The sequence below is a fragment of the Aquarana catesbeiana genome, linkage group LG05 (genome assembly GCF_042186555.1).
Source record: "Aquarana catesbeiana isolate 2022-GZ linkage group LG05, ASM4218655v1, whole genome shotgun sequence".
NCBI classification, from domain to species: domain Eukaryota; kingdom Metazoa; phylum Chordata; class Amphibia; order Anura; family Ranidae; genus Aquarana; species Aquarana catesbeiana.
The window spans coordinates 417,819,053-417,834,919 of record NC_133328.1 but is presented as its reverse complement, the minus strand read 5'-3'; the positions used below and the strand labels follow the sequence as shown (position 1 = coordinate 417,834,919).

The 15,867-nt window shown below is 39.3% G+C and overlaps 1 protein-coding gene across 2 annotated transcripts in view; it reads left to right on the top strand.

Moving 5' to 3' along the window:
* Positions 1–15,867, top strand: part of ATP9B (ATPase phospholipid transporting 9B (putative)) — a 581,467-nt gene that overhangs the window by 243,309 nt on the left and 322,291 nt on the right. For both annotated transcript variants that reach the window (XM_073631215.1, XM_073631214.1), the window contains exon 9: positions 6,885–6,965. In XM_073631215.1, coding sequence (XP_073487316.1) covers positions 6,885–6,965 — 81 coding nt within the window. The remainder of the gene's footprint in view (positions 1–6,884; positions 6,966–15,867) is intronic.

Sequence of the window (15,867 nt, the reverse complement as noted above, 5' to 3'; positions counted from 1 at the left end):
GAGCACTATATCAGATCTGTTACTGCTTAATCGGCTTTTCATCATTAGGCATCTGTTTCTCACTTGGTCTTCTGTTTACACTTTTATTAAGATTTACCAGGCCTTCTCAAATACCAGTTTCAGGCATAAGGTGCTTCAAGCTGTTCTCTGGGCTTTTTCAAGGCTTTCCTTGCACTGTTGGCCTATTAGTGGTTTTTTGCTGTGTTACCCACCCCTCAGTTGCACTGCTTTGGATAATCCAATTTGTAAGACTACTGGTCCTGTGGCCAGTAAGGTAGGATTAAGAAAACATGATTTTTGACTTACTGTAAAATCCTTTTTTGGTGTACCATATAGGACAATAGCAAATCATTAATATGAGACTACAGTATATACAAAAATGTCTATATTGTTACCTGTTAAACCGTATACATTTACTTTTCATGCATTTATACTGACATACATACAAATCACATGACGTTCTCAATCCTCCCCTCCTGAAATATATCACTAATCATACATTTTCACCAAGGAAATCCTAAGGTCCTCAATGAAAACAGTGAGGAGAATTCTGCTCAACACATTTCGTGGGCATATATTGCAACTGTAAAAAGGTTAGGAAGGATATCTGTACATATAAACAGATATAATCACAATATGTCCAAGACAGTACATCCAAAGATTTTGCAAGTAATATGTATGACTTGCACCTGTCAGAAGTGACTCATGCAGATAACTGAGGAAGGAGGCAGTAGACAGAAATGACACTTAGTGCTCTAGATTGAGACAAGTACATACTATAGAGGGATATGCTTTGTTCCTATTTTATGTCTGAGGTTTACAACCTCTGTATTTTTTTTTATAAATGTTGAAAGTTGCATGTCACTTTGGTAGGGCAACAGGGATTGCCATTATATCAAAATATTGTCTGGCTGTTTCATAGCCATTACCAACAAACGCTTGAGATTTTTTTTTCATACCCTGGACTCTCCAAAGGCCTTAGGAGTATGAAATACTGAATTCACTGATAAGGGTAAACCTTTTACCTTCTCTTCTGTGGACGTATTATTTTTGGACACATCAAACTGAACAGAACTATAGCATTTGGCACTAAATATTAACCTTTGATGCTCTGTTCTTTTGTTTATTACACTGGGTCAACTTTTTTCTCTGCCCTGGTTCAGTGTCAGAGGTAAACATTGTAGGTCTAAGATCAAAGTCTTGCTTCAGTCAAATTAGTAACTGTAAATATCTGATATGTTTTGTACCAACCAATCTGAACTAGAGTAGAAGTGGTCCAGCTTATCATCAATGCTAGTTTGTGACTGGCTGGAGCTGCGTGACGTCACTCCCGTGCATGCGCGCTGAAGCCGCCAGTCACGGCACTCACTCGGGAAGAAAAACTTCTCGGAGGGCTGTTTCTTAATAGCGCATGTGCCGATGACATTGGCACACTGCAAGGTAAATATCTCCTAAACGGCGCACTGTTTTTTGTTTTGGGCAGCACAGTGGTGTAGTGGTTAGCACTTTCACCTAACAGCAATAGGGTCGCTGGTTCAAATCCCGACCTCAACACCATCTGCCTGGAGTTTGCATGTTCTCCCTGTGCCTGCTTGTGTTTCCTCCGGGTACTCCGGTTTCCTCCCACACTCCAAAGACATGCTGGTAGGTTAATCAGATCCTGTCTATAAATTGGCCCTAGTATATGTATTTGTAAGTGCGTCGGGACCCTGCTGGGTAAAGGACCGTGCTATATCAAGATGCAACTCAACCTATAGGTAAGCTTTATTCTAGGCTTACCTGTAGGTACAAGTTCTAAAAAGGGGTTTACAGCCACTTTAAGGCTTGATTTACACTATTTTTTGTGCATGCAGAGCACATGATAATGCAAATGTGTAGGTGTGGATGGGTCTGCAGCACATAGTTGTGAAGTGGCCAAAAAGGAAGGAATGAGAATGTCGCTTGACATGAATTTTCATGCAGCAAAGTTCAAGAGTTTTGTTGACACCTGTGAATAAACCCCCAAAAATGTTCGTTATTGGACACTTTTAATGTGAAAAAAAAAATCATATTGAAAATAACCACAGCCAGATTCATACCAGGAACCCATGGGCATAGATGCTCTAGTCCCTTAAGGCTTATCAATAATTTAGATAAACCATATCTTTTCGTTACCCCTCCTGATAATGACCTCCACATTTATAGTTGCGTCAAGCAGAACTTTTCCACATATAATCTTTTGTAAATATTACTGAGTGGCATCTCTCTCACCACCTTGCGTCCCATATAATTTCAGACATAAAGCAGAGCACAAAATGCATAGAATAATCATGTTTACATTTCACATAAAAGCCTCTTCATCAAGACCAGATCCACATTTGAATAGTGCATATTGCGCACTAAACAAAACCACTTCCAATACAGAATGAGCAGAACGGCATCCTCAAACTCGTACAACAATCTGCAGAGCATCGGTGGCTTTTCAGTAGCATGCATACCTGGTCACCTGGGCGGTAATAGGTGACACATGTCTATTTTTATTTGGGATTGAGATTGTCCAAGAAAAATGATGTTACCAATGCCTAGCGCAGTCACTGAAGCTGTACCTCTTTAGCTAATCACTGTCTGCAGAGCATCACGTGACTAGAGTCTGCAGAGCATCTTAACCATCTTACCCCCCTTCCTCTCACAGCTCATGTCCATAACCACCTCCTCCTTTCCAGTGCAAACAGCTCCACCACTCCTTAAGTGTGTTCTGCCTATGCACTCCACTCTCACAGTCAGCTCTGCTTCACAGTTGTCCCCTCTGCTGTCTCTGTCCCCCACCACTTGCACACTGTACTCCACTCTAACAAAGTTAGCCATTCTGGAACTGGCAAACTTTTGCTAGTCATACACAGTATATAGTAAATGTAATCTCCCCACTCCTACTCCTGTGACATGTAAATACAATCTCAACCAACAATAGTAAATAAATATCAATATGTAATGTTATGTGTTTGTAATTTCTGCACCAACACCAGTTACATAAAATTATAATTCATCTGCCCTGGTATTCAATAAATTATAAGCTCACTAATGCTTGAACTTGTAAAAATAATCTCTCCACATTTAAATATGATTTTTACCCACTCTAAGACACCTACCCCCAATCTTGCAGCCATGGCCCTCCTCATAGTCTTGCAATTACTTCCCCACCCGCTTCTCAACCCTAAAAACTCAGTCCCAACCTTTCCACAGTGTTTTTTCATCCAATCCAGTACCAAACAACTTGCATCCATGGCGGTGCTGTTACCACTGCAGATGCTGCATATGCCACACATTGGGAAATTCCACCTAGCAATACCATTGCAAATTCTGAATATTTATGTATTGCTTTCTGAGGTTACTAGTATGCTGGCAAAAAATCATATAATCATGATAACGAGTAGATTACAATTACATTTTCCCTGCTTAAACAAACAGAGATCCACCTTTCCACAAACTATCAGTGAACTTGACAGCTGTGAAAAAAGATAACATTATTCCAAGTGATTGAGCCTAAAGCAAAAAGTAATTTCCCGACAGACACTTACCTGTAATGCACATTTTTAGTTCTCTGCTGAGTGAGTCTTAAGCATCTAGAGACTAATCGCCAATAAAGTTCCTGTGATTTGAAACAGCAAAACCTGCAAGTATGCTTAAGTCTTGATTTAGACTTGTTTAAATTTTTTCTTTACAGTTGTTGGCTTTGCTGCATTTGATTATGTACAAGGCTGTGCCCAAGCCCTGGGCCATGCCAACTGAGCAAATTCTGAGAAAAAAGTTCTATGCCTTTTTACCTTGGCCCTTTGACCCCAGTTCCTCCTGAGCAACCCTGTTGATATGTTATGAAGGACAGCCTCTTTGACCAATAAGGAGGATGTTCAGAAATACTTTCTATATTCAAATCATGTGCTTTCTCCTGCACTATTTTTGTTTTCCCATATTAGCTAGAGAAATTAATTAGTGTGGAACATGTTTCTTGAAATCTTCAAATATTATAAGTTGGATAAAAAAAGCAAGTTTTATACCAGCAGGGGAGCAGATTTCCTGTTCTTGTTCCACAAATCTCCATTGAAGTTGTTAACCTGGTTAATTCTTGTATGCACTGTGTAGGTAAAACACTTAATAAAAAATGACTGGACCCCAGACAACTGTGTTTATTGTATGTGTGTGGTATTGGATTCTGTTCTACCCCTTTTCCAGGAGACTCTTATTTTTCTGTTCACAATAAAGCACATAATAGCCTGGATTATCTAAATTGTAGGTGATAACAGATGGGGAAGAAGTGAATGATGAAGATATAGGACACCCACATGTGTATTAGTTTCATATGAATTATTTCTTGTGGTCTGATGAAAACTAAATAGAGAAGACAAGAACATGATGAATAGCCAGCGTGTGAAAGATTACAACAAATGGTGAACAGTTTAAGATGTGCACAGATATAGAGAAATGCCAGTTGCACCCTTTACCTTTCTTCGTATTGCAGCATCTATAATTTAGAGGATCATTTCTCCATCTGTGCCACTAAAGTGTAAAAAAAAAAAAAAAAAAAATGTGAGCAGGTAGACTTTGCAGAAGAGACATGCTGTGACTTTTCTGCAATAAAACAAACTTACCTGCCTGATCGCAGTCTTCTTTAGAATGTATAGTGAGCTGTACATTCTCAGCAGTGTGTTTTAACGTGATAATTTACGTTTTTGGGGTTGTATCCGAGATGTGCAAAGAGATCACACAAACACTTGTAGGTATAACATTTAATTAAGTAATGACAGATAGAGATAAAGATAACAAATGTAACAATATTATGTAACTTACCAAGAATACTTAACTAAAGATGCCTTTTCACCAAGGAGTCCTGTCCGCGGCTTGGCACACATGATCTGAATCCGGCACATGCATTTAAGCAGTCCTGAGACCAGACTTATGGTATTATTTCAAGTTTTAGCTGTGTTTTTTTACAGTACTAATTGTAAGGAAATGACCAACCTCCTTGAAAGCAACATTACTTTTTAAGGACTTGGTCAATTTGTAATGAGGTTTCTTTGGTATGGAGTCAGCTAAGGTAACCAAGCTTTGATGGCTTTCTTATACATTAGCGAGCCACAATTAAAGGAAAAATACATTTTCTCCATCACAGGGTGATGGGACAAATGTACTCCTTTGCATGTGCAGGAGTTATATACGTTAGCCCACAACTGTTCCCTAATGGGTCAAGAGCAAATAATTTACTTAAAAAGAGGTTTTGACATTTTTCTGCTCTGTCCCACACTAGGAAAAAAAATATATATGTTTTAGGATGGTGTTATGTAATTTCTTATGTTATAATTAAGGTCTCATTTCATCAGACATAGTGATTAAAGCTGAACTCCAGCCTTACCTTCTGTCTTGCACAGTTGTACAGGCTTTTCTCTTGTGCTGAACTTGCTTACTCTGATTTCACTGTACACTGTAAGCTTCTCACAGTGTGCATTAAAAGCTGCATAAAGCCTGCCTTATTTTCTGGCTGGAGGACATCTAGCATCATCAAGTCTTTCCTCCCAAGGCTTACTGTGCTTGGCCCTCCCATTTCATTAATTGGATTTCATTTTTTTAGATTACGGAGGCTCAGCATCACATATGGGCATTAACTGCAGCTTCCTGGTGTCTGGAAGCTATGTATAGTACTCTGCTGGTCCCTCCTACTGGCCATTATCTGTCTACATTGCACAGGGAAGCGCAGTGACCTAGTGATGATGTCACCAGGTCTAAAATAAGGTATCTAATAAAAAAACAGAAAAATTGTATTCATTACATTACACTGTTGATCGCATAGAGCAGTGGTTCTCAACCTTTCTAATGCCGTGACCCCTTGATAAAATTTCCCAAGTTGTGGGGACCCCTAACAGTAAAATTATTTTTATAGCGTGGGTTGTCAGCACCCAAGGCAAGACAAGTAATTTGCGCCCCTAACCAATGGAATTTAGTGCTCCCCAAGTCCCTTCCACTCGCAGCAGTGACACCTATGCCGAAATCAGGAGATAGGGTCTCCTCCAGCCCCTCCCACTTCACATTCCTCACCTGTCAGCTGACCTCTAGTCTCTGCCCCCCACCCATGCCGTGAACTGAATGGGTGGCCGCAAAGAGGCTGATTGGGTGGCCGCGGGCTCCAGGAACAGCCCAGCTGGGCAGCCACAGGCTCCAGAGACAGCCCTGCTGGGCAGCCGCGAAAAGGCTGGGAGAGTGGCGCGGGCTTCAGAAACAGCCCAGGATTTGGTGACCCCTGGCAAATCGTCATTTGACCCCCGAGGGGGTCCCGACCCCCAGGTTGAGAACCACTGGCATAGAGGAACCAGGAAATGTAAAATATAGGCAGGTTAAACTTCAGCTTAAAAAAAAAAATCATATTGGATTCACTGTATGTTATATATGTAAACATCAAGGAACCCGAGTTTAGCTTTTTATTTTTATGGCTGAATTGAGTATTCATGCAGATGAAAAGTACATGCAAGTATTTATCATTGTTGAGGACATTGATGAATGAAGTTCATATTTTACCAAGACGAGGTGACCTTTTCCAAGTTACCGCCTTTGTTCTGAAACAAGACATCAAACTCATATTACTCAGTTCTGCAAAGGTTTCTCTTAGGAATCAATCTGTTTTCAAGTATCAGATATTAATGTTATCCCTAACACACTGTTTAGTAATATGCTTTCTCATGCTGGTGTCATTTTGTGCTAAAAAGAAAAAAATGAAGATTTTGTTTCATGAACAAAGCACAAAAATCAATGGTATCATATTCAGAAATGAACAAGCTGTTTTTGGTCATGCCTTCTATGACATACTTTTATTTAGTGATAAAGCTGCATTGTTTATTAATTGCAGCTATTCTCTATTGCAGGATCTCTTTTCAATCAATGCTTATGTTTATGCTCAGAAGCCACAACTGGATATTCACAGTTTTGAAGGTAACTTTACACGGGTACGTAAATGCTCTCTAATTTTTCATACACACACAATATGCCCAAGAGACAATATTGCATTGACTGGAGAGCAAGGAGTGCTGGGCACAGTACAGCAATGTGAACTGTACCTGTATGATCTGCCACCTCAGAAGTTAATATTTTATTCAGTAATCAAATGTATTGCAGTCACAGCGCATTTGCCTGTCACCTGAATTATTTGAATAACTTCTAGCTTTGTAATTTTTACTTACTGTAATTTTTATATGATTAGCCTAATGTTTAGACTGCAGCTGCATTACAATTTCTCAGCTTTAAAATTTAGCTTGGCATTTTTCTGTGTAATAGATAAATCACAGCTAGTATTAAGGGGTTTTCTGATTTACCTGCACATGTATCCATTCCCCTCTAAAATGTAGATTCCTTGATAATTAAAAAACAAATGTTCCACGTTCTGTGGGATACAGGTTTCTTTCTATCACTTGCTGTTATTGAGCCCCTTCTTTTCTTGTGTTAATGGTTTCTTGTATCTTGCAAGCCAGACACCCAAGCAAGTCTGCGTAATTATTATTTAAGTTAAAACTGAACTGCAGTCAGTTTTAACAGTTTATACACAAGGAGTATGCAGAGCATAAGGGTAAAGATGAAATATAATTGGCAATTTACACAAAACCTGGGATTTGGTGAGACAGAGGCCAGTGATATGTTGTACATACGCTGTGGGAGTAAGGAGAGTGGTGTTGCTTTCTCGTTGTAATGGACTGAGGATACAGCAGGCTACCCTAAGTTAATGCTGATTTTATAAAAAACTTGTGAACTAAAAAGAAACGTTTTATATCTAAAACTCAGACAACTAGAGATACCTGCAAATACCTACAGTAGCTTACAAGCCCTGAATGCCGAGCCATTCTAACATATAAAGCTTCAGTACTTCCTGGTAATGTTAGGACGTATGCATACAGGTGCAGAAGACCATACACTGTCAATAAGGAGTGTATTTCTATGCCTGGGAGTCACATGTTTGTCCACAGCTGTGGGACAGCACCTTGTGCAAATCAATGACAGGCTGATAGATGCCATAACTGTACAGGGTGTAATCACACATCCTAGCAGTTACAAGCATACAGGGATGAATGAGTGGCCCTAAATGCAGGCAGTCTTTGTACAAGGCCACTCATTCATCTCTGTACACTTATAACTGCTCAGATGTGCACAGACACCTGTGACTCCCAGGTGAAAAATAATGCTCCTTCTTAATGGTATGTGGCCCTCTACGCCCATGCACCCATGTTCATAATCCCTTAACATAGAACAAAGTTCTCAGATGTGTCTTAATACCTTGTTGTGAACTTTGCCTCAATGATAGTTGTATTACTTCATTTGTTAAAGTACTGCCAGTGGTCCCTCTCCTATGGACCATGCCCTGTCTTACTCATACAAACTGATAAATCAACCACCATCAGGATTTGCGCCTCCATACCTCCTCAAGTTAAAGCGAGATCTTGGGCTGTCTCTTACAATGGCTCAGAGATAACTTTCTATACTTCGCCCACAAGTCATCCATAGTGAATAATATACAGGAGTTGTATTTAAAATCTTATTACGATAGTATAGAGCAGGGGTAGGCAACTTGGGGCCCTCCAGCTGTTGCAGAACTACAAGTCCCATTATGCCTCTGGGAGTAATTGTAACTGCCAGCCTTGCAGTGCCTCATGGGAAATGTGGTTCTATAACAGCTGGAGGGCCCTAGGTTGCCTACCCCAGGTATACAACATGTACATGTGAGCGCTACAATCAACCAATATAAAACAGTTAGAGCCCCCCAAAAAAACATATGTTGCTCTAATACAGAGAGAATAAATAACTGAAGGGTAGTTGCATAACTGTAATGACGATAAAAAATAATAAATAAAACTGTAAAAATATGCTGATCAGCATAAGTATACTCTAAACTGCTATAGTCCAAATAAAACTAAAACTGAATTAGTCCATAAGAAGCAACTGTAGAAGGCAGCCCTGTAGATTAGGATGAAGCAATCCTCTGGGTACTGAAGGAGAAAAACAACAATGGCGCCACTCTAAGTGCAGTATTAAAAACGAATTTAATATATCTTTAAAATCAAGTACTCACAAGGGTACAAGTTAACAGGCGTGTAAAGAATGAGATGATCATGCCAGGTGTCCCAGATGAGGTACAAGATCACATCGTGCGGTGGCGTTCTATTTATCTGACAGGCTTCGCTGCTGAATGCTTGCTATGTCCTGCCGCTGGAACGCGCTGTGTACAATCCGGGGAGCAGGGTCACTTCCGGGTCTGTGCAGGGATAGATAGATAGATAGGCGACGCGTTTGCTGAGCTACGCTCCTTCCTCAGGCCTAACGTGACCTGTGATTGGTCGAAACTGATATAGTCGAAGGCGGGCCCTGATTGGAGGGGAAAGAGATCTATCAAACTCGGGCATAGAGCTGTGTACTGCAGCTACGTGCTGTTGTGTCAAATAGGGAAGTGAATGAGATGATGTAAATAAGGGTGCCTGATATGCTTGGAAATGCAAAAAATGAGAAATGAGAAACAGGGGAAAAGAAAGGAATGATATATGGATAATGATGAACGTGCAAATGCAAGAGAAATGCTAAAGAATAAAGAATAAAAATGACAATATTATGTAGTTAATAAACAATAATAGTGGGAGTGCTACTGATAATGATAATGGAAAAGATCATCATGGAAAAAATCAAAAAATGAAATATTGTATGGTTGGGAAAAAGAAAAAAGGAGAGTGAATGTATTAGATCGGTAGAAAAATTTTTTTTTTTTTTTTTAGTGGTGAAAATTGTATAGAAATATATATATATATATATATATATATATATAACTACATACACATATGTAGCTAGAGAGAGGATCATATGTGAATAGGGAATAGTGGGAAAAAATGAAATTAAGAATAAGAATAAAAATAAAAAATAATAATAATAGAAAAATAATAAAAATAAAAATAAATATAAAAATGTATGAAAAATAAATATTAAAAATAAAATTAAATTAAAAAATGAAATTTAGGATGAAAGAAGAATTGATAAGATGGAAGATGAAAATATATAAGAATAGATTCAGAGATGGGATAGGTAATGGAATGACATTAAGTATGCGCATGATCATGAAAAAAATGAAAATATATATTTAAATAGCTATATATATGTGTATAAAAACATAGCTATACAAATTAGGAGTGGCCCTGAAGATGGCTAAGTGGAGTTGTACGTAACTGTTGCATGATTTTCAGATCATGTTTATAAAAATAAAAATTATATTGGGGGAAATGAAAGCGCAATATATATGTATATATATATATATATATATACACACACACACACACACACACACACACACACACACACATGCACATGTATATGTACACACACATACACACATATATATGCGCGCACCTAAATGTATGGACATGCTTGTGTATTTCCTAATGAAAGTTGAATAATTAATAAGAAATAATGGAAAATAATAATAAATAATAATTACAATAAAGAATAATATACTAGCTGGCTTAGAAGGAAACATAATAACAGCATCACAATAGGAAGAAACATGCAATATGATAATAACAGGATGCCCAACACTAACCTAAAAAATAGGAAAAACAAGTGTGTTGGAGGTGTCAAGCAACCAATAGAAGGGACTGGAGGAGAAGTCAAATGAGGCTACTCGTCTCTATTTCCTCGTTGAGCCCTCCAGGGGCCAGAGAGTCAAGGATATATATCCAGTACGTTTCCCTCTGGCAGAGACGTTTGAAACGCTCTGCCAGTGGGAACGTACCGGGGATGGACTCAATAATCCAGACCCTGAGGCCCGATGAAGAATGATCATGTTTTTTGAGAAAATGGAGGGGAACACTGTGATGGTCATCTCCTGCCTCAACGAGGCGGCGGTGCTCACCAAACCTCTTTCTCAAAGTGCGTATGGTGCGGCCTACATAATATAACCCACAAGGACAAGTCAAGCAATAAATGACAAATTCTGTCGAACAGTTATAAAAGTTGCTGATCTGGTATGTCTGACCTTTGTTAGTGAATTCTTTTTGACCATGGTGAACATGACTACAGGTGAGGCACAATTTTTTGCGACACTGGTACATTCCAATTAGGGGAATGAGACAGGGTGATATTGTTTTAGAACTTTTTTGGCCTTTGTATTTGCTGGGTGCTACCAGGTTTTTGATGTTCCTAGTCTTCCGATACGTGAACATTGGTTTGGAGGTGATGGTGGATTTTAAATGCGGATCCTATATGTATATATACATATATATTGTGCTTTCATTTCCCCCAATATAATTTTTATTTTTATAAACATGATCTGAAAATCATGCAACAGTTACGTACAACTCCACTTAGCCATCTTCAGGGCCACTCCTAATTTGTATAGCTATGTTTTTATACACATATATATAGCTATTTAAATATATATTTTCATTTTTTTCATGATCATGCGCATACTTAATGTCATTCCATTACCTATCCCATCTCTGAATCTATTGTTATATATTTTCATCTTCCATCTTATCAATTCTTCTTTCATCCTAAATTTCATTTTTTAATTTAATTTTATTTTTAATATTTATTTTTCATACATTTTTATATTTATTTTTCTTTTTATTTTTATTATTTTTCTATTATTATTATTTTTTATTTTTATTCTTATTCTTAATTTCATTTTTTCCCACTATTCCCTATTCACATATGATCCTCTCTCTATATACATATGTGTATGTAGTTATATATATATATATATATATATATATATATATATATATATATATATATATATATATATATATATATATATATATATATATATATATATATATATATTTCTATACAATTTTCACCACTAAAAAAAAAAAAAAAAATTTTCTACCGATCTAATACATTCACTCTCCTTTTTTCTTTTTCCCAACCATACAATATTTCATTTTTTGATTTTTTCCATGATGATCTTTTCCATTATCATTATCAGTAGCACTCCCACTATTATTGTTTATTAACTACATAATATTGTCATTTTTATTCTTTATTCTTTAGCATTTCTCTTGCATTTGCACGTTCATCATTATCCATATATCATTCCTTTCTTTTCCCCTGTTTCTCATTTCTCATTTTTTGCATTTCCAAGCATATCAGGCACCCTTATTTACATCATCTCATTAACTTCCCTATTTGACACAACAGCACGTAGCTGCAGTACACAGCTCTATGCCCGAGTTTGATAGATCTCTTTCCCCTCCAATCAGGGCCCGCCTTCGACTATATCAGTTTCGACCAATCACAGGTCACGTTAGGCCTGAGGAAGGAGCGTAGCTCCGCAAACGCGTCGCCTATCTATCTATCCCTGCACAGACCCGGAAGTGACCCTGCTCCCCGGATTGTACACAGCGCGTTCCAGCGGCAGGACATAGCAAGCATTCAGCAGCGCAGCCTGTCAGATGAATAGAACGCCACCGCACGATGTGATCTTGTACCTCATCTGGGACACCTGGCATGATCATCTCATTCTTTACACGCCTGTTAACTTGTACCCTTGTGAGTACTTGATTTTAAAGATATATTAAATTCGTTTTTAATACTGCACTTAGAGTGGCGCCATTGTTGTTTTTCTCCTTCAGTACCCAGGTATAGAGTACTTATAGTCCTATGCAGGTGCTTTCGGCAGGTTTCTCTGATCTGTTGGTATTGTGGGTAAGAGGAGGGTACATATTCTAGGATTGCCCATCTCTTAAGGTTTTTTGGGAGGCGGCACAGCTTTGTAACAAAGAAACGTAAAGACGTTGACTTTGGAAACAGCCCCACAGCCTTCTTTTTGCACCTGAATCACATCTCTAGGAGACATTACAAATGTTCCTTTTTGATTTACTTGATTAATGTAGCTAGAGAATGTATTCTGCTCAAATGGAAACCAACCTCACCCCTTCTATAACTTTTGGTTCTTGAAAGTTGAGTATATATACACTATGGAAAACCTTTTTGCCACTTGTGACCACAAAAGTGAGACATTTAGAAAAATATGGTTTATTGGGTAGATTTCACTCCCTCACAGAAATATGAAAATTCATTTGCTGCTGGCTTATATATAACCCTATCACCTTGCTACTGAACAACCAGGCTTTGGATACTGGGGTAGCTATTGACTTGGATTAGTGGATGCTCTCCATCTGGGCCAATCCCCTTTTCCTCCTCTTCCCCTCTCTTCCTTTCCCCCCCTTGCCCCTACCTCCATTCTCCACCTGTGGTCTTTTTTTTTCTTTGCTTCTGATTTCCTTTCTTACACTCTACTTCCTTCCTTTTGCTACCCCTGTAGTTTCTACTGTGAAAAATGTGGGCATGCCACACCTCCACCTTTTCACCTTGTCCCTCAACCCTTTCTTGACCCAGACACACATTATTTTTTCCCTCCCACTTATTGTGGGGCCCTAGTTGGATAAGTTGTAGGTTTAAACTTGATTTCTTCCCATTGTGTGGTTAAACATTTTTAAAAATAAAGGAAGCAGATGGTAAGAAAGCGTGTGACATTTGACTGCCTTTGTATTAGATTTCTCAGGGTATTTTATGTCTGTTTTTATTTCTGCGTAAATGCACATCCTGTCTTTGTCATGTTGGCACTGTTCATCTCTTCTGGTGCTCAAATATTGTGATATCTGATATTACTGTACCAGGCTGCATTACTCTTGACTTTAATAGTTTCAGTATAACTCACACAAATAGGAAACATAAAGGGAATACAAAGACACTGAATTTCAAAAGAGCCAACTTCCCTAAACTACAAACCTTGCTAAAAGGCATAAATTGGGATAAAATATTAGGAACAAAGAATACAGAGGAGAGATGGGTTTGCTTTAAGAGCATATTAAATAAGGGCATTAGCCAATGTATCCCATTAAGTAAAAATAAGTGCGCTTACAATCTTACTTACAAGTGAATATGAATAGTAAATGCTTAATGAGGTAAAATATCCTTAAATAAAATTAAATAAATACAATCAAATAAAAAGTTCATTAAATGGTGAATGTCTCAAGTACTCAATGTGAAATCAAACATGTGAAAAGAACAAACATGATCGGGAGTCAGACCATAAATTATGAGTGAAGTCCGTTTTTATAGAAAAAAGTTCAGTAAAAGTGCATCCGATCCATGAAGATAGGAATACAAATCTACAATTCACCAAAACACAGCCCATATAAGTGGAAGGAGGAGAGGAAGATTAAGGATGTATCCCATAGAAACAGTGAATCCGAAGAACATTAAGGATGGACCCTTACCTGGAGTGATGGACCCCCCTGTTAGCGAGGTCTTGTGTGCGTGCAGATATAGCCCTCTGCAGGGACAGTTGGATGGTGGCGTTCGACTCGACTGGTGAGTGGAGCGTTTCCAAACGAGACCGGTCTAATCCGTCTGCCTGAAGGGGGACACCCACTCATGCCTCTTACTAAATACCGCATACAGCGCAATTGTCAGGTAAAATATTTCAGTGCCGTGTCGCAAAAAAGTGGCCTGGTCATGAAGGGGGTAAATATCCTAGAAGCAAACAGGTGAAGTGTGGGAGAGAAGGAAGGAGGGAGAACAAGGAGCTCTGCACAGGATAAAAAATAGAAATGGATTTGTCTAGCCAGCTCCCAAGCTTTTTAACTACTTAACGACCGCGCTATAGCAGAATGATGGCTACAGCACGGCTCGATAACTCTGGGAGGGCCTACTTTGACGAATCTTGCTCCCGCGCGTCCCCTGGGGCTCGCACCCGGGAACATCGGACCCGGTGCATCACAGATCACGGTAAATGGTGGCTGATAGCGGCCGTTTATCACGTGATCGCTCCGTCAAATGACAGAGTGATCACTTGTAAACAAACCGGCGTCATGTCTGGTTCCTCTCTCCCCTCTCTGTACAGATCGGTACAGAGAGGGGAGAGATCAGATGCTGATGCAGCGCTGTGGGCTGGATGTGTAGTGCCCACAGCGCTCCCCTATGCCCACTTCAGCCAGGCAGCCATCCATACTGAGCCCATCCGTACTGAGCCATCCATGCTCAGCCAGCCATCCATGCTCAGCCAGCCATCCATCCATCCATGCTCAGCCAGCCATCCATACTCAGCCAGCCATCCATCTATCCATACTCAGCCATCCATCCATCCATACTCAGCCAGCCATCCATCCTCAGCCAGCCGTCCATCCATCCATGCTCAGCCAGCCATCCATACTCAGCAATACTCATCCATCCATGCTTAGCCGTCCATCTACAGTATACTCAGCAATGCTCATCCATGCTCATCCATCCATCCATACTCAGCAATACTCATCCATGCTCATCGATCCATCCATACTCAGCAATACTCATCCATGCTCCGCCATCCATCCATACTCAGCAATACTCAGCCAGCCATCCATACTCAGCCAGCCATCCATACTGGTCGTACCCAGCTATACTCAGCCATACTTAGCCATCCTCAGTCATCCCATCCATACTCAGCCATCCCCATCCACGGCTCATTCATCCCCATTCATGCTCATCCATGCCACATCAGTTCTCATCCATGCCACAACCATGCCACTAGAGTGCTGCACAAAAGTGTAATAGGTAGTCAAATTAGATTTGACATATATACCCCTAGAACGCCTGACGGTGCTCCCTGCATGTTGGGCCTCTATGTGGCCAGGCTGTGTAAAAGTCTTACACATGTGGTGTCGCCGTACTCTGGAGGAGTAGGAGAATCTATTTCGGATGTAGATTTTGGTATGTACATGCTATGTGTTAGAAATATTGTATAAATGGACAACTTTGTGTAAAAAAAAAAAAAAATGCGTTTTCATTTTCTTTACACATTTTCCAGAAACTTGTAGAAAAAAATGACATGTTCAAAAG